Source organism: Nematostella vectensis, chromosome 2 (genome assembly GCF_932526225.1).
Source record: "Nematostella vectensis chromosome 2, jaNemVect1.1, whole genome shotgun sequence".
Lineage (NCBI taxonomy): Eukaryota > Metazoa > Cnidaria > Anthozoa > Actiniaria > Edwardsiidae > Nematostella > Nematostella vectensis.
Window position 1 is genome coordinate 14,009,050 of NC_064035.1, and position 20,149 is coordinate 14,029,198.

At 39.4% G+C, this 20,149-nt stretch overlaps 2 protein-coding genes across 3 annotated transcripts in view; one reads left to right on the forward strand and one right to left on the reverse strand.

Moving 5' to 3' along the window:
- LOC5521691 overlaps positions 1 to 5,793 on the reverse strand; it is a 41,072-nt gene extending 35,279 nt beyond the window's left edge. The window contains exons 1-7 of one of the 2 annotated variants that reach the window (XM_032366874.2): positions 5,576 to 5,793; positions 4,329 to 4,524; positions 3,373 to 3,590; positions 2,526 to 2,573; positions 1,818 to 2,002; positions 892 to 1,114; positions 237 to 462 (exon numbers count right to left, since the gene is read on the reverse strand). In XM_032366874.2, the coding sequence (XP_032222765.2) occupies positions 237 to 462; positions 892 to 1,114; positions 1,818 to 2,002; positions 2,526 to 2,573; positions 3,373 to 3,590; positions 4,329 to 4,524; positions 5,576 to 5,633 (1,154 nt within the window). In that variant the 5' untranslated portion in view covers positions 5,634 to 5,793. Of the gene's footprint in view, positions 1 to 236; positions 463 to 891; positions 1,115 to 1,370; positions 1,395 to 1,817; positions 2,003 to 2,525; positions 2,574 to 3,372; positions 3,591 to 4,328; positions 4,525 to 5,575 lie in introns of those variants that run through there. The other variant, XM_048723902.1, reaches the window with a different exon arrangement.
- Positions 5,794 to 7,429: 1,636 nt separating this feature from the next.
- The window catches only part of LOC5521692 (mucin-2), a gene marked incomplete at its 3' end in the record, with an annotated part of 35,810 nt that continues 23,090 nt past the window's right edge, over positions 7,430 to 20,149 (forward strand). Inside the window, exons 1-2 of the mRNA XM_048721289.1 lie at positions 7,430 to 7,777; positions 18,648 to 18,686. The remainder of the gene's footprint in view (positions 7,778 to 18,647; positions 18,687 to 20,149) is intronic.

Consider the following 20,149-nt stretch of genomic DNA (forward strand, 5'->3'; position numbering starts at 1 on the left):
ATTGTTTATGTATCAGTACGGTAGTTACACGTAAAAACCCCGGTAGCACCGGTTGCACAGCCTCGCTTCTTGAGCTAGAGGACTCGGATTCGAATCTGGATCTGGTCAGTTTTCAGTATAAAAATCTTAGAGCCGCTGTGGAAGCTTTGAAGCATCTTATATGTCCGTTAAATGTGAAGTGCTTTAGAATTTATTATAGGTGCGCTAGACAACAATATATATTTGCATTCACTTACCTATCGTTAAGCCCGAGCCAAATGTCACCAGATTTTCTATCACTCAGAACCTGTTCAATAAACTGTTGCTCGTCTTTTTCGAGTATACTGAGTAGGTCCGAACCAGGCATTGCTGCTTGGCAGACGTTGTACGCTTTTTCCCAAGTCACGAGTTGGGCCTGATGGGTATTGAAGTGATAACATGAATCTTTATACGGCACCCAGTTCACCGGACACAAGCTTTGCCCTGAAATAGAATAAGTTAAGTTTTAATAGTAGCTAACCGTTATTTCCTTGGCTGGTTCCCCGTGGAGGGGTGGGGACGGAGTGGGATGGGTACCCAGATACTACCATGACGTTGGTGTCAGGGGAATGGACTCTTTTTAGAATCAGATGTAGATTTTCCAAACAGACACTGCAAACAAAATGCTGACTGTTATGTATGCACGCTGAACAACAGTCAGCTCATGTACTGATGTAGTTATTTTCATAGTTACGTGACGTATGCAATAAATCAGTTCTTGTTTGCCACCATTTTAATTTATAATGAACTCAGCGTAAGCGTCCTTTATGGGTTCTGATAGCAGACAAGCACTACACTGACATTTGAATAATTTCTCACAGCCTTCCCCTTTTTTTGACAAATATTGTATGATTTACACCTACAAATTCTCACCATTAGGCTTTTCGCACACATAGGCCCTCAAAGTATCACAATAATCGTCATTCCAAAATCCGCCCAAGCTCCCGGAGTACATGGAGATGCAGTCCTCTACGCTTGCGTGGTCATTAGGCTCCCCAGAGTACCAGTGCGAGTAATTTTGTCCCAGCTTCGTGTTATCACCTTCCCAGACGTATGTCCCTTCAATTGCGCGGTCGTTCAGACCGATCCATGCCGCCTTGGTAATAAAACACGAATTACAAGATTTCAATGGGTAATCAGTAATGGAGGCGACCAACTGCTGTCTTACTTACTGTCTGTAATGTTGCGTTAAAGAATAACGACGTGTTGCCCCACCCACCTGCTCCATCACTGTTTCATCATCGATAGATAGAGTTATAGAAACACCACTTGTTCCAACACCCTCATGCCTTAACACGGTCGTTATCATGGCTTGAGAGAATTATAGAATCACCACGTGTATCGCCACCCACCTGCTTCATCACTGTTTCATCATCGCTAGATAGAGTTTTAGTATAAATCCACTCACATACTATCACGAATCTCGCAATTTGACTGGCTCCCGTACTCACTAACTATTGAGCCATAGATATTGAGTAGCAAAAAAGCCGATTCAAATTCGAGAAATTTGGTTTACAATCTTTTCTGGTAAATGTATTTTCAATCCTCACAAAAGGACACTAAAAGAAACGAAGACTGTAAGGTTTTGAAGCTAAAGTTTTCAATTTTCGTTTCTCTGCATGCGCTGCAAATACCGGTTGCTACGCGCCTCGTTGACTATCTAGTGACTCATAGAAAACTCGAACTCGTAGTCTAATTGTTAAATAGAAACACCACTTGTTGCCACACCCTCATGCCTCAACACGGTCGTTATCATGGCTTGAGAGAATTATAGAATCACCACGTGTATCCCCACCCACCTGCTTCATCACCGTTTTCATCATGTATGACAAGAAATGCTGCTCGTCAGAGTTATCTACTTTGACCAAGTAGCCGCCAGACTGATGGCAGTCCTGTTGCGCAATTAGCCATGTCTTGCTGCTTGTACTGAACTTGTAACACGATGCTCCGTACTGACTCCAGCCGGCATCACACGAGAGGGGCGCTGTGGAAACAAAAGAATAATGAAAATAAATAGATTTTCCTCCAGTGGGTTTATTATTTACGAGGGCACAGTGATAACAAGTTGTAGTTATAGACGTGCACTGCCACTGAAAGCTATCGCCATACGACTATGTATGACCGTAGCTCAAGATAGAAACTATACGAGTTATACGTGTTTAGAGGAGGAAAAATGTACGACGAATAGCTGACCGCTTTCCCTATGTATTTAGAAACTTCGTTGGGATATAAAGAAACCCGATTGCCCGAACTTCCTGCCAACTCCTCAGTCATTTCTACTCGAAACTCCCTGCTAACTTTTTTGCTTTCCTTGAGGGTTCGAGTTAACGGGATTCGATTTTCAAGTACAAAAAAAACATTTGCATAGCTGTTTGCTTTTTTCAATCCACGCGCGCTCGAGGACTCCAGGCTATCATCACTGGAAAGTCATCGAAGGAAAACAAAATCTGTGGAAAACGTAGCAAAGATAAACGAGTTTGAGATATATACGAGCTTGCAATACTCACTAAGTGTTGTCGGCGGCATTAAGGTCGGTTGCGTAGGAGCTGGTGCACCTTAACAAAATTGTTTAACAAGAAAATTAGGCTGTATTCTCATACTGTTTATCTCACCCACCTATCCCCTACCTGTCCTTCCTTCACCTACCTATACCTTCCTTCACCTAGACGTGCTATTTGTAGACAAAACTATAAAGCATAAGCTTGATCACTCTGGTATGTCATTAATCCTTAAGTCAGACTTTACTTGTAGCCAAATCCGACAATAAATGTCCGTGGAGATACTGCAAAGGCATAAAAAAATTCTTTTTTGTTCTTTCGAGGGTGGTCAGAATTTTATCAGAAAACTCCTTCCAACCTTCCTCCCCCGGAAAAATTAGGTCCACTTTTTCGGATTTCGCACTCCCCCAGGAAAAATCCTGGGTACGGGCCTGGTCTTGCAAATATAAATGAACACTTATAGTGTTCCCGTCCTTCTCCAACCCCTCCCTTATACTCAACTCACAAACGTATCCTTTCTTGTCTTGCAGATAAAGCTGTACCGTGCCCTTTAGTGTCTTGTTTCGTACCCTTTGAAGTTTTGCAAATGAAGCAGCACCATACCCTTTTAAAGCCGCATTGTCATCAGTTTACTTCCGGAGGGCCGACATAAACCTCAAGCGTTAAGAGACAAAAAAATATATTACCAATCACATGCTCAAAGAAACTTCCAATAGACACACTTCTTTCACAATTTTAAAATATTTTTTGCGTTTTCCGTAAAAAATTATCGGAGATTGTACGTGTTATCGACCGGAAGTAAACTGGTGACAATGCGGACACTAAAGTCTAAAAGTCAGATAAAGCTGTACCGTACCCTTTAAAGTCTTGCAGATAAAGCTGTATTCCTTGCTGCAGTCGTCGTCGTTCCATAGGCCGTCCTGGTACAGCAGCTCTGTGCAGTCCTCGTTATCCTGGAAGTTATTGGGCTCACCTCGTCGCCAATTCGTGTAGAATGGTTTCGCTGTCCCGTCAGTCCAATTGTACGAGCTCTCGTTTGCGCGATCATTAAATCCAACCCAGAAGTGCTCATTCCTGAACAAACATGAAATAAAACGAACGCTGCTACAAGATATTGTTATTCTCGATTTTACAGAAAATATTCTATTCATAGAGTTTTTGTCGAACAGCCTCTTTTTAACACTCGCGAAGTCGCGGCCTAGAGTCTTTTCTAAATGTAAAATGTAACTCTAAATTTTAATCATCTTTATAATATATATTCCTCCCTTCTCTTTGAACAAGTATAGATGTATTTTTTTTCTTGTACGAAGACGTGTACGTTCAGTTGTTTTCTGGTATTTGCCGCACAAGAGCAAAAAATAAAAACGATGGACGACAGATGGACGACAGAAGGATTGGTGTGTTTGGGGGTCATAGGTACTGCAGGCAACACAAAAATATATGAATATATATGTTTACGTGTGGTTAAATATAACTACACTTCGTTTCGCATCTTGAAAAAAAAGTCGTATGTATAAAGCGACGGATCTAGATTTGAAAATTGGGGTGGATGATGGCCGGAAAGACGGCTTATTACTGATCAAGTGCTTCTTGGTAGGTCACTACATAGATATTACAATAATTCTTGCTGAATTGGATCTGCGTCAGCAAAGTCAAGCAGTCGAAGGAAATTGGACAGTACCTCCCGTCCCTCAGACACATTTTTCTTTAAACAAAGAAACTTTATTATTATTACTCAAAAAAGGGAGTGGATATCCACACAATCCATCCCCTCACCTGTATCCGCCCCTGGTATAAATGTGAGACTCTTACGTGTATTGTTTAATTCTCCCGGTGATGAAGTTCTGTTCTGACTGGTCACTTATGCTCGCTAAATGGCCGCCATACGATTGACAGAGGTTCTCGGCGTTTTCCCAGCTCTGCCCCCTCACCGTCAGACTGGAGACAATAAACTTATAACACGAGCCACCGAGTGCCTCCCATCCTACAGAACAGTCCCCGGCAAGAGCTAGGAGGAAAAACAAAAGAGTTTACTGCATACAGTTCTGAGGTCACCTGAAAGCTGCGGATTGTGTTTTACTGCTGAAAACTCGAGTCATCGGATAAACGGCCGTCATCGTAGATTTGAGGCTCGCGGTCCCGCGATTTCTCCCGCAGGACCTCAAATCCAAGATGCCGACCGTTTAGCCTAAGAATCGATTTTTCTTGAAGTACAGTTTCGTGTTTTAGAACTCTACAAAAATGTCTAGGTTGTCTGGCCGTTTTAGCGAAAAAGGAGTTGTAAAAACTAAATACATTAAGGCCGGAAGTTCCATTTTCTTCATCTTTAATTTCTGCGAACCTTTTAAATCAAGGTTTCCTGGTTCATGTTGAATAGATCAAAATCTGCATTGCAAATATGTAACCAAAGATTTAAAATTAGAAAAGTGACATGTCAACAAACACAACTCTTTCATCTGACGGGTCACAACATTCGGGAAGAGAAACAAGCAGGACCGAAATACGAATACGTCACAATAAAGAAATAAATGATTAAAAGAATAAATAACAATCCATAGCAAAAGGGGGCCGTTCCCGGGTCCTGTGTCGGGATGCACGTAGATGCACGAGATAATAGACGCGAAAATGTGTGAAAACCGCGATGCTCGTGTTAATAATAATTTAATAGTTGATGTAAATGCATCGAGAAAGAACTTTTAAGTTTTAATACTCTAATGAAGAAGAAATGCAATCTTAGCGGTGCTATATGACAACAGTTGTAGGGGGTTGTAGGAAACGTTAGAAATTTTAATTGAAACGCTTTATTCAAGTACGTCTCTAGAATGGTCGAGTATGCATACGACTGAATCTCAAAGGAATTAGTAAAAATAAACTCCGAACGCATGCACATTAGATTTTATAATCCTTTGTAATTCCAAAATAGGCTCCAGCGCGATATAACCAAACGTTTAATAAACACTGAACGTTGCCCCGCGCGAACTTATCAATGACCATATACTGCATGCGAAGTTCTTAGGTAAGCGCGTGACACGTGAGATCGATTACTCGTAATTACGTACCGGTAGCAAGCCATAAGGAGAGTAAGAGAAACGAGGGAGAGCCTGCAATAACCGCCATAGCACACACTCCGACTTCCTTCTCCTCACGACTCTTGTCCCAAGCCGGTACGAGTATGCGGCATGTGACCGTGCTAGAGTACGACAGTGAGGGAATCGGGTTACTCCACGTGACCTCTTACTACGAAATGTGACTCCAGGCGGACGCACAGAATAACTAGCGCTGTGTGGTCGTAGGGTTTTATTGTACCCCTGGGCCTTTTCTATTGACTCAGCAGCAAACATCACAAAAATACCTATAAATATAAAGAGGATTTAAAAAAAATGAACAGTACAACCAAAACAATGTTCTGCTATTACTGTATCTTAGCTTAGACACGTTCTTAGTATGTTCTTTAAATGTGGTGAAATCTCAGGCCCTCCCCACGATTCGAGACTGACACTAAGAATAGCTGAGACTAATCTCAGGCAGGACGTTTTTAGAAAAAGTAGGCCCTCCTCTCTCTCTGTACATGTGCTCACCGCTAACCCCAGTCGCTGCACGACCTCACTCCTACGAGTCCCTTTGGGACCCTGAGAGAGCGACTTGGGGCATGTCTAATAAATAAGGTTCTTAAACTGTTAAAAATAGTGTAAAGCGATACTGAGTACGTTCAGTACTACCTCAAGAGTGTAGTACAAATAAGTCTGTCGTATGGCGTGACACTGGTATAGGGTACACTCGGTACCCCCTCACAAGTGTGCATTTATGTCTGTTGCATGGCGTGACACTGGTATAGGGTACACTCGGTACCCCCTCACAAGTGTGCATTTATGTCTGTTGTATGGCGTGATACTGGTATAGAGTACACTCGGTACCCCCTCACAAGTGTGCAGTTATGTCTGTTGTATGGCGTACACTGATAAAGCGTACACTCGGTACCCCCTCACAAGTGTGCAGTTATGTCTGTTGTATGGCGTGACACCGATATAGCGACACTGGGTACCTTCTCAAGTGTGTAGTTATAACGGTTGTATGGTGTGACATTGTTATATTATTATATATTATCATATTACACTCACTACCACCCCCTCAATATCTTAATATGCCTTAGTAGTCGCGCGCGGAGCTCCATAGAGAAATAAAATAATATATGCGACCAGGGGCTCTTAAGTAGGGGCAATCAACTAGTATTATATAAGTGTCACGGCGTATCCTAGGATCAGGCTATTTTTAGACGCGCAGATGAGCCAATCAGATTCGACATTTGTGTTGACGTTTTGGCTGAGCTCAACTGCACGCGCAGTCTCAGACAAAAAGCTATGTTCTCTCTTCGGTACTTTGACTTTTGTTGCTCTATTCTTTCATATGAATCCAACCCCACCTACGATTTTCAATTCTAGATTGCAATTCTTTTGGTAAACAAACAAAACCGACGGATGATGTATAAAAAAATATTCTTTATAACTGCAATTTGCTCCTGCAGCCTCTCATGTCACTCGCGCGCGCGATGAACGTCAACGTAGCTACTGATTGGTCCGTTAGTGCGCGCGTAGCCTGATCCTCGGAAACGCCGTGACACTTATATAATACAGCTGATTGCCCCTACTTATGAGCCCCTGATGCGACTCAGTATTTTTGTTAATAATTACGCGGGTCCCCTGTGGTCCGCACACTTTGCAATAATTTCACAATACGTCTCCTCAATAGAATAATTACACATAAATAGACTTTAATACTATCCGAGAATTTTTAATTTCTTTATTAAACCCTTAAAGTTACTGTAAAACCTACATTAACTGATTGATTTGACTTTTTTTTGTTTATGTTTTTGCAAGTCACGGGAACCCTGGGTCTATTTTTTTTCGCGCGCTTTTCAGAACTCGCGGTCCGCGGGTCCTTCTAGTCGTATAAACATCCAAACAAGTACCCTCACAGGAATATTTTCTCGACAAATCTTCCCATTAAACCTTCAAACACGCAAAATATGATTGGAGAAAAAAACAGAGGACTAGAATTGATAAAGAAAGGACAAGTTTAGTACTAAATTTCATCTAAACTTTCGTCGAACTTGTATCAAATATCTTCACCGTAAAATGTTGCATGCTCATCATTTGGAAATCGACGGCACATTGAAACCTTTGTCCTGGGAACAGATTGCTATGCTATAGAATGGCTGACGTAGAAAGGAAGGAGAAAGTATGGCGTCTCTATCCAAACAATTGGTAAGTGCTAGAAACTTTCATTCAAATTTCATCCTTTGCGTTGTTTTTAATGTGATAAACCCCCTGACAATTAATGATGATTTTCATAATACATTTTCCCTAATATATAGATCTAGGCACTGCCTAAAGGCGGAGCCAGCATTTGATACCTTTTTGTGTTGCCCGATAGGGGTAATTCAGGGGGATCTAGTTGTCTTTAAAATGTTTTTTTAATGAGATTAAAAAAGTCATTTTTTACTGCATGTCTTTATGAATTGTAAAGGCCCGTACCTAGGAGGGGTGCAAACGCACCTCCTCTCCCCCCCCCCCCCCTACACACACACAACGGCCAAAGGGACACTTTCGGTTCTCAATAGACGTGATATTATTTGTAGACAAAACTCACTCTGGTATGTAGCCAAATCCGACATTAAATCCCCCTGGAAATACTGCAAAAAACTCTAAAACTCACCTTGGCAGTTTTTTTTTTTCGCTTTCTGTTGTGGTTGGGTTGTTCGCTTTTGTTGTAAACTGTGAAGTTGTCGAATTTCTGCTAGCAAGGAACTCGTCGACACAAGCGAATGATTTTTATAACTGAAAACAGACATCAAGGCCTTTTCTTCTCAGGATCTCCTTACATAAATATACGTGAATGAATATACAATGGTAGTGTAGATCCTCCATAGTCCTCTTGTTAGCTGTTGCGACGGGCGGGATTCACGAACACTCAGGTAGATTTTACTATCGACTCGTACTTCAGACAAAACGGTTCCTAAAAGACTTCAGTCCATTTGAATCCACATATTTTCTCATTAAATACTGCCTTTTTTTCTGTGAACTTACGAACTTTGAACTAAAAACACATAAAAGCGTAAGACCAAGAGGGGCCTGAGAGTTGAGCGGCTGGATTACTGGCTGGCTGATTTGTGACACCACAGGGTAACCGCGCGATGACCACAAAACCAAGTCGCACACCTTACCATATTTCTATACCTATAAAGCTCTGCGTGCAGCCTTCGGCTGCGCTGGCTCCGCTATAACTTTTACTTTTCAACCTTTTCCTATTTTAATAAAATTCTGTCCTCCAAATCCCCCTAGAGACTACCCAGAACAATGACGCTATTAGTAGTATCCTGAGTAGACTCAGGATACTATTTGCATAAAGAGGGGTCTGAGCTCTTATGTAGTTTTATGTAGTTAGAAAAAACTAAATTTCTAATTTGCCATATAATCAGATATTGCTAAATTGGGCCTTATTCATTTATGTTAGTCTTGTTTAATTTATTGAGTATACTTCAGAGAATCTAAAAGAACTTTTTCTCTTTTTTTAATTGATCAATAGATTTCTTTGGGATCAGTACCCTCAGAAAAAGGGACCCTCAAGTTTATGTGCCCCATGAATAAATAAGAGATGAGTGGATATTATTTGGATATTATAAAGGGGGGACTATCCTGAAATAAAAATCATGACTGAGTTTATGCAGTCAGTACTATAGCCAATGGTGTTCAGCATAATTTCAGGTGCCTTGAAGCAAGGGGGAATTTTAGGCTATAAACATGGTGGTATGGGCCAAGGTGCTGTGGGTGGCTGGTTGCAATTGGTAAAAGTCGAAGTAGTATGATTATAGATGTAAAGAGTGCTGAAAAGGATGATATTACAGACATTTTTAGCCTTTTCTTGACTTTATAGCTCTCTTTGCAAATCTATAATCATACTATGGGGCCATTACATACCCCACAACACCTAGGTTGAAAACTTTCAACCCCCTACTGTAGAATATGTGATCATCAATTCTACACCACCTCATATAAAGTATCCTAATCCTTTTGATACATTTTTACCAATTACTATATTCATTGGATACCAATCTGCAAATCTTTGATAAATCAAATCCTTATTCATGTATACATCATCCTTTCACTTATATCCTGTATTAAAATCCATCTTCCATCTTAATAACAAACAAACATATCTTTTAAAGTACATTTAAATATTCCAACCCCTCTCATTATTACATATGAGTAACTTTCTTGAATCATGTTCATGAATAAGTAAAAGCTAATCAGACATGAAGAGGGCCAAGCCATTTAGCAAATCCATAAGACAATTACAAGAAGAAAAGACTATCTACATTTGCTAATGACAGTTTTAACAGCATTCATGTGTCAAAACTGAGAATAATACAATCAGTTTGGTTAATTTGCAATACAGTTAGTAACTTTAAGTTAAGAAGACCTCTGGTCTTCAAGCATCAAAAATTAGTATATGACAAATTATTTTGTTGACAGTTAAGGCTTTTGTACATTCAGATTTAAGGAACGTATCAACACAGCAAAAGCATATTATGTTGGCTATAGGGAAAGAATGTGGGTTGATTGAATATAATTATACTAAACAAGAAAGGAATATGAAAAACATTTATTTACTAATGCTGTTTCTGTTCATCTATGCTTTAATTTCAACCAGCTACATAATGACTCTGGGTATACTTTAGTCCTTGCTTTATTCACCTAAATTCACCTGCTAAAAAGAAATACCTAGTCATTTCATAGCTATACCAGCTATATCATGTCATTATAACTTTAGCATGTACCTAGGCAAGCACTTTTTATCTCTCATAAAACAGCTTGGTATAAAAGTAAGATCAAAACGAGAGAGTACGAGAGAGTTAGATGTCTTTAGGTATACTTTGATTGGGAAAACATTCGATCGCTACAGAGGGTAAATAGCCGGATATAGTTTTCAATCGATTATGCCAAACAGTACATCATTTCTCCAAAGTAACTGAGCATTTTTAGCCGTTAAACTCCTCCTTACCTAAGCAAAACAAGCCTTTATTTGTAGAAGGAAGACTTTTGAGAAGTTTTTCACGATTCACACAGACATGGAAGCCAATAAACTGCCAGCAGCCAATAAACTACCAGTAGAAGGAAGACTTTTGAGAAGTTTTCCACGATTCACACAGACATGGAAGCCAATAAACTGCCGGCAACCAATCAGCATTCAAGGATTTGCTTTCTTAGCCAATCAAAATCACGGTGGAAGTGGGTGATTTGAATCAATGACAACTACAATGAAGCTACGGCCAGGAACGAGACAAATATAAGAAATTAAACAGAAACTGCTTATTTAATTTATATATGTTCTATTCAATTATCTTATTAATTGTGAATACAAAATATCCTTCGCGTTTGTGTTTTCTTGTGGCTAATGAGAAATTTTCTTGTGAAATAAGCTTAATATGATAACTTTATTTCTGCTTCGATTTTGCTTCGTGACATCTTGGTGAGAATAGCAGTGTAGAGCCTCTATAAGTAACGGCGACGGGCGGATTCCCAAACACACGGGTAGATTTTACTATCGGCTCGTACGTAGGCTTCTAAACTTCGTCAGACAAACCCTTCCTAAAGACTTGTTTGACCCTCGGCCACAAACAGCAGATTTGAATCCGCTAGCTGCCTTATTTCTGTGTACATGTGAACTTTGAAAGTGACGCGGTAAAAAACACGTAAAAGGCCCACGTAAAAGCGTAAGACCGAGTGTACACTAAGTACCACACCTTAACTGTGTAGTTCTAAGTCTGTTGTATGGCATTACACTGGTATCATAAACACTGACTGTTTGGGTAAATTTGTCACAATGAAGCTTACTAGTGAATGTACTTGTCCTATGTAAGATATATACTCCTGTAATTTAGCCCAGTTATTCATATCATTATTGAATGTGTCTGTCAAATGTATGTGCTATACCTTAATTCAGTCCCTGGCTGCGAAAGGATTAAATAAACTATTATTATTAGTTGTAGTAGTAGTATACTCTATATATTCCATCAAGTGTGTGTGGGTATAAGCATTGCATGGTGTGACACATTTGTGTAGCATACACTCAAATGTGTGATTATAAGGGTTGTATGGCATGATAGAGGTAAAGCATTCACTTGGTACCCCCTCAAGTGTGTATAGGTCTAAGGGTTGCATGACACTAATTTTGTGTATACTCAGTACCCCACTGGTATAGCGTATACTCTATACCTGTAGGTATAAGCATTGTATGGTGTAACACATTTGTATAGCATACACTCAGTATCACTTCAAATGTGTAATTTTAAGGGTTATACACTCTCAGTACCCCTTCAAGTGTGTAGGTAAGGGTTGTATGGGGTGTAATTAATAATTTATGGCCTTTAATAACCCAATAAATAGAAACATAAAGGTGAATAGATAAGAAATGTAAAGAACTCGCATGGGTTCAAGTTGGTTTGCTAAAATAGGCGCCAACTGACTCTTACAAAAGCCAAGAGGGGGGTCTAGGGATTGGCCAATGTGCACCCCCATCTCGTCATGACGTCACCGAAAGTGAACTATACTCTACATTTCGGCCATAAAATTATTTTGATGTTCAAAATTCCATTTAATACTTATATTGCGCAAATCTTTATACATAATCAAGTGCACACCACAATTCCTATGTCAAAATATTTTAAATAAACTAATTAATAAAAAAAATGAAATAATAAAATCAGGGGTTTAGCTGGATTAAAATAAAATAGATATATAACACAAAATTAACATTAAAACCAAAACTTACTGAAATGCTTCTTTAAAAAGAAATGTCTTAAGGTGGGGCTTAGAAACTTCAAGATCTTTTGTAACGCCAATCTCGCGCTGTAATTTGTACCTTGGTAGTGGCGCGGCGGCCTGGAATGATCTGTCACCCAATGTTATTCTGCTCTTAAACATTGGTGGAGCGAGGAGAAAACCCTTAGAAGATAACCTCAAACTATTATTTCCTGGCCTTCTTGATACGCGCACTGGACTGATACAAGCTCGCTTTCCCGTAGATTGCTTTAGAAGCAAAAATAGAAATCTTATAGATGACCCACCCGCTGCCTGACGGGAAGCCAGTGCAGTTCATAGAGCAGAGGCGTTTTATGACAGTAGCGTGGCACTACAGACTAATCTTGCTGCAGCATTTAAGACGCGCTGAACCTTATTAAGTTGACAAGATTGGAGGCCATATAAAAGACTGTAAGAGTAATCCACGCGCGAATTCACAAATGCAGGTACGAGAGCTTTTGTTGCATCTAGGCACGGTAGATTGCTAACTGTTCTTAAACGCAATGTCAAAACCACACTTTTTAGCGGTTTCAATAGAGCTTCCTTCAAGCCCCATTGAATTCGCCAGTTTTAAATGATAAGTTAATCATGGAAGTAACCTCCAAGACTACCAAGATGTATAACCGAGACGGGCAATGGATCCAGTTGGCATGATTTCTTAGCAGCCTTCTTGACAAGATCAACAACTTGCTCTTGAGTTATCTCTTTGAAATTAGTAAATGTGTCGCTCATATCTATCAACTACAGCGCACTCCATCCCCCTTTCAATTGGCGTCTCCAAACAGCTCAAAGTGTCCATCGACTGGTTAATTCTATCTATTTTTAGAATACAGAAATTCCCAAAATCATCGGCGAGATCATCTGGAGCTATATTTTCTGAAAACGACACTCCAGACTAAGCAGCGACTTTGTGGTACGGAACGATTTCCGTTAGTCTTAACTGTTCTTAGCTATGAGATTGGTACGCACGTAATACTCAGGGAGCGTACCATTCATAATGAACTTCGCACAATTTCGCGCGTCTTTGAAAGCGCGTAAGTCTCGCGGCTGGGAATTTGTTCTCCGCCTAAAGGTACGGTAATACGAGAAGCAAAGTCGTACAACATTTTTTGCATTGCTGCAAAAAAATCGAAAGCGATGCTGCGCGTTTTACTACTGGCGAGCCAACTTTTGTCGCAGCAATTTTTTTGCTGCAAGTTGGAAAAGTTTGCTGCAGAAAGTAGATGTTTCTACTATTTGTAACAAAACTCGGAGACAACCAAACTTGTCTCGCAGCAAAGTGACGTCAAGCATACGCAAGCACTTCCATTTGCGTTTGTGATTGGTTGAACGAAAGTTATACAACAGAGTCACGGAGAAAAAAGATGGCGGATTAACAACAAGAAACCTGTCTATCCTTTGCTGCGACAAAAGTTGGTTCGCCGGTAATAAAACGGGCAACATCGCTTTTTTTTGCAAATGTTGCCACAAAAATTGTACGATTTTGCTGATCGTATAACCGTACCTTAAAGCGATGACCGGACATTGGCATAGCGTCATTACCGGATAGAAAAATCAAATGTTAGAAGCAGACATACTTTGTTTGTGCGGTCAATTTGCACGACATGGCGTATTTTTTTTTTTAAAGATGTTTCTAACCTGTCAATAATCTGCAATGTGCCTCGATACTGTGTTTCTCTAAATCTACTCCCATTTACTAACTTTATTTTCATTGTCATTTCTATCTGATCTTCTACCTTCCTCACTTCCCTGGTTCAACCCTCCCTTCTCATGGTTTCATCCTGTTAACACCTCCTTTGCATATAATTCAGCGATCTTTAAATAGTTAACTGGTAAACCTGTTGACCTAAGCCTTGGCCAACCTCTCATCTTTAATGTTTCCTACGCCGTGCAACAGCACTAATGTCGGATTACTTGCACCGCTCTGTTTGGCTGTCGAACTACTTATTCGCAGCACCTTCAACATGGTGTACAAAACGTCAACGTTACAATAACTGGGTCATAGTAATGCAGACCTGCTTTGCCAAATATTTTTGCTACATATTTTCGCTCATTGCCCTGTTTGGTTGGTATTTGTCGTATGTATTTTTAATAGCAAGACCTGTATTTGTAATAGCAATGAAAAAAAAAATGACATGTTTGGTAATCTCTTAATCTACCGATGGCGACACTTTGACCATTGCCATTTAAAAGCACGCGTGATTGTTCCATATACAGCAAGGTAGACATCCCCGGGGGATGCCAGAATTTCAGTTTATCTCCGCACCGTCAATCAAAATATATTAAGTACAAACTCGGCTGCTTGATTAGGGCTTAGGGATCACGGTTTATAGTTATTAAAATTTCACACTCTTCCAATTTCTATGATCTAGATAATTATATGATCAACAACAACAACAACAACAAAAACCGTCTATTAGAGATGTTTTGTTTGATATAAATCCCGTTTTTCCGGCCTCTTTTGTTTCCAAATCCCGTTTTCCCGCCCTCTGTTTAATCCGAATCCTGTTAATTCCTGTTGCTGGTCTTGTTTCCCGTCCTGAAATAAGGGCGAACCGCGTGTTACTACCTCCTAAGGACCCTGTTTAGAGATCTCGTGACCACCTTCTCAAATAAGGTTGCACTGTGAGAACCCATTAGAAAAAATAATATTCATTGATTTATGACTAGTATCTTTTTCACCGTCTTATTGCCATAGTTACCGTTAATGTTATGCCACAAAAAATGTGAAGCATTTCTCTGAAGTAGACTACTGTGAAGTTTTATGTTATGATATTTGAGCTAATTTGCAGTTGCATAATGGGATTGGATCCATTCAAAAATGGTAAATTAAAAAGAAGCTATAGGCAGATTTTGTAGATTCCTTTGAAAAGGAATAGAAGCATTCACCGCCAATTGCCTTCAAACTTCTTTTCATATGTGTTGCATAACAAATATTTCAGAAATATCTGGTATTTATTATACCGAACATCAAGGTTCACATTATATAAGGGCTCCACTAGGAGTCTAAATGTAACTGCTGAGACTCTTAACAATTACGAGCATGTCTTGAGGCAAAGGAAAGATGGAAAACTTGTGTATCTATTATTAAAGCTATCATCAAATTTATTTCTTGATGACAAACAGTCGTAATGCTTCTCCACGATTAGCTGTGTAATGAATTGGATGTATTTCTGAGAATGCCTGATATCTTCAGGTGTTAAATCCATTTCATTACCGCCCATTGGAGTTCAAGTACATCCGCATGGTGCACACGAAAACAGCCACGCACATTACTGTGTACCCTGTATGGGATCGGGGAGACATCTTTACAGTCTTGCTGATGGAAAACTAGTTTAATAGTGCGGCTGCTTTCACCACCGGCAAATATAACATTTCACAGCAAAGGGTTACACTCATCACCTGACATCTTTTGCAAGCGTTGGAAGACGCCTACTTTATAAAACAAGAATACGACCTATAACACGCTAACCATAAGCCCGAACCTCGTGACTTATTATTATAATTTCTCGTGATTTAATCCGTGGTGATAAATGCCGAGTATAAAAAGTGCCAGGCGCAATATTATACAGTGCTGAGTATCATAACATTGAATAAGAAAGATAAAACTATAAACAACAAGTGGACGCCAACATTTTTATCGAGAACTTTCGTCTCACTACTTGAGACTTTCAAGTCACGACATTTAAAACGATCTTTTTTTTTCAGTTTTTGTTTTCGAAAAGGCATATCACAAATTTTCGTTTTGGTTATTGTGCGCTTTAAAAAAATGTTGTGCAATGATTATAACCTCTTTTTGTATCGTTTCTTGTGCAATAATCATAATCTCTTTTTGTATCGTAAGTGAGGGTTGTGAGGTCACATTCTTTAGGTGCCTAAGGAAATAGCTGAATTGTGTAGAGGTTTAATTGTGAACCCAGACACAAGTCCTGCTCCTTTACGTCTAGTTTGCAAGAGCCGTTTCAAGCTGCACAACCGAAGAACCACTCTTCGGGGTAGAGCGAGGCTCGCAGATATTCGAATTACGGTATGTTACAAAGTCTTCAATTGCTTAATTACTTTGCTAATGAGTAGCTGATTGTTTAGCCGGCAATGGCAATCCCCAATGGGGCATTCAGGTCTGAATATTCATGCATACGAGAGCTTAAGTAGGGGCATGAAAAGTACTTGTTTTTGTAAGGAAACTCAACGCCGGTTTAAAATTTTCTTATCGATGTACGATACTCAGACGCCGTTGCGACAATCTCTTCTTTGGTCTAGACTAAACATTATTTTATAGTCCGTTTAAAGACAATTTAAATAAGGCTATATATCAATGCTTTAGTCTGTCATCTTTTAGAAAGGACATCTTTATAGCATCTGCTTGGCCAATAAATTCCCACATTCATCAATATACCAATTGTGCTCATTTCAACGAACAATCAAAATAACGCACTAGAATCGTCTAGCTTTGAGTTTGCGGTTCGATAATATTTTTGCGGTGCATTTTCGTGGGGGTTCGTGTCACGCAGAGGTGATCGCTTATCACATTACCAGGGATAGCGTGCTCCGTCTCATCTCGTGACGTGAATAACGAGGAGTGCCATAGACTTGCCCCAAGTCACACTCTATAACAATCCTATGGGTATGATGAGTGAAGAACACATTCTAAAAACCATGGAAAAAGGATCGCGGAGAGGAAGACTTGACTTCGCACACTTTCGAATCAAATTTACCCCCAAAGATGTGCGAGAATAAAAATTGGCGGGTAAAAATATTTGCGGATAGAAAAATCGAAAACAGCGGACTTTCGAAAGGTTTCCTGTACGGCCGTCCTCAAATCTAAAATCCCCTTTAAGACTTACACTAGAGACGGCTGCACAGGAGATTTAGGAAAGTGTATGAGCGTTACCTGAAATGAGCACCTGAAATTTCTTATTCTCGCCTCCCAAAAATGTTGGCAATTAAGCATGCGTAAAGCAAGAGGGTGATGTTATGCAATGGAAATAAAAATATCACGTACTTCATTTGTGCACAATGCACAGATGCATTTTCTAGTCTTAGTTGTCATAGCAATGAGAACAACGAAAAGAATCTATTCGTGTCCCCGAAGGCTCCCCGAACCGCTACGCGCTGCATGGGGCCTCAGACGTTTTGGCTGATTTCCATTGACCATCAATCGGGGCTTTTGAATGATAACTTGCAACAAACAGCGATGAGATTTAGGCTTCGCCAGCTTCAATTTAAACCTGGCAATGCCTAGATCAAAAGTGTCGTTAAGCATAATGTCAGAATGAACTCCTCTAGGTTATTTGGGGATGAGCACCGAGGGACGCTTTGCCTCTAAAGCATAATACTCAGTGAAATTAATGGATAATTGCACAAATTATCAATAGCAATATTATTATACAATTTAATTCTACATTTTAGAACGCATCACACTCATAAACAATATTTTTGCTGCCATCTGAGCCTGGGAATGTTCTGAGCATAATCCTAGAATTTGATGAAATCTCAGGCTAAACGTATTTATAAGAAAATGTTCTTATTAAGAAAGAAGGGTTCTAAAATTGGTTCTGGTTAAACAGGTCAGGCAGCGATCCTCGAGCAACGAGGTGTTGCATACTTTCTATAAATAGCTTATTACACTTTATTTTCGCGACGTCAAAATTTCCCTATTTTGAGATAGCGATATTTCGCGACACTTTATTTTCTCGATTTTCCTATTTTCGTAAAAAACAGATCACTTTATTTTTGCGATTTCGCGATTTTGGGATAATGAAATCAAGCAAAACAAGTGGAATTAAAATGTGCTGTAATCATCAAAACTTAAGCAATTTGTAACAAAAAGATGCGTGGGCTAAATTTAGTTTCATAAAAAAACTATAAATACCTTACGGTACTAATCTACATTAGATGACTAAATAGACAAGGTGTTTCCATAAAGTTTTTTAAAGGCCAATATTCCCCCAAAGGTTCTTTGTGTGCTCACTTAATTTTTGCGCATCCTAATTTTCGCGTCACTTTATTTTCGCGAATCTTTTAAAATCGCGAAATTAAAGTGACGCGAAATTGAGTGTAATAAGGTAATGCGCCAACTGAATTAGTTTGTGTATTTTACAAGATTCAAAAAAGATAAGCTGAGTGACTTGAAATGTCTGATCACCCGATACTCAGGCAATTACAACATACCTATAACCTTATTCGAGTGGGGAATATCATGCGACCGTTTAAGTCGGGATAATCCTTTCTTATCTGCTAGATTTCATTTACTGAGTGCCACTTTCTTTTCAAGGAAGGAGGAAAGCTGGCCCCTCGAGAACACCGTTAACAGGTAAATGCACTCCCCCAATTTATATCCACACAACATTCGTAGCACAATCTCCAAAACGCTTCACATTGCACTCACTTTTTTGAGTCTCAATACAACTTTCCATGTTGACATAACATCGGTCCATTGTTGAAATGTATAGTCTCGCCGAAAAATGCTTCTCGTGTTGAAGGTAGTAATTACGAAAACTCGAGGAATCAAGATTTCTAGACAGAATGTAGAAAGGTTTGTCACCATACTAGGCCAAGGTTGTAGATCAAAGAGTGTTTTTTAATAGATATACTTTATCGGTATGATATGTTGGTTACATAGACGGAAAAGCATGCTTCCAAAATGTTTTTATTTGATATTTCTATAAGCCGACTCGGATTAGCTAATAGGCTTAAAGTCTAGCTTCGGTTTTGGACCAGAGATCAGAGATATAAAATCCCTGTAATTCTTACCATGTAAACACAGCTTCATTTTTAGATAAGACGCCTAAGTTCCTGAAAAGGTTTTGACCTCCTTTATCCTCACTGGGCCTTAGACTTATTACCCTGGGTACCAAAGCCTCCAAACTTCTCTCGCCCAGTGACGCTCAGCCAAATGTCGCACGGCATTTTGGCTGAGCGTCACTGGACGAGAAAAGTCTGGAGACTCTGGTACCCAGGGTATAGACCTATGGGCCTCCTGTTGACATTGAATACCCGCCTAGAAACAGAATATGGCGGCAAAATTTTCGTCAATCAAATTCCCATCAGCTTCTCAACGCTTTTAGAAATGTAGAACAACACAGTGAAAAAATTGTAAACGTCAAAGGCAAGCAAATGTTTTTCACTATTGGAGAAAAGGTCCCCAAAATGAAATGATTTATGATGTCAAGATTTAGTCGTTGCTTATAGGCGGAGCTATTAAATACAATATTATGTTTTACAAATTGTGAAGAAAAGGGGACGACGCAAAAATCAAATTATTTATGAGCGTTATCATAGCCAAACCGTTAAAATTCCATGCAAACGAGAGTTTTTTTAATTGAAATAAGTTCAATTGTATCTCTTTGGAATGCAGTTAATTATTGTAGAGCAATCTTAACTTTATTCAAACCGTAGAGATGAGGTCCTTGTGCTTTTGTGTCACTCGGATGGTTGGATCGCTCATACTTAAACCTTTTGTGATCTTTCACCCATTAACTTCCGGTTAAATTTATCAGTATAAAAGGGTCCTTGTTATCGACCGTACCTGTGACCGCTATGGTATGGTCAATACACAAGGGTGCCGTAAAATATACACCTATTTCAATAAACGTTGTCAGTGCAAATGACGAAGGCAAATGGCAGTTCAAAGATTAATAACTGCTTATATAGGTATAATTATTTTTTAAGAATAAAGATGATAAGTAATCTAAAAAATTATTGATATTTCCCTACATTTAGTAAAAACTTGACGAGTTCCCTAGTATTTTTTGATAGAAAAACTGGCATTTGACA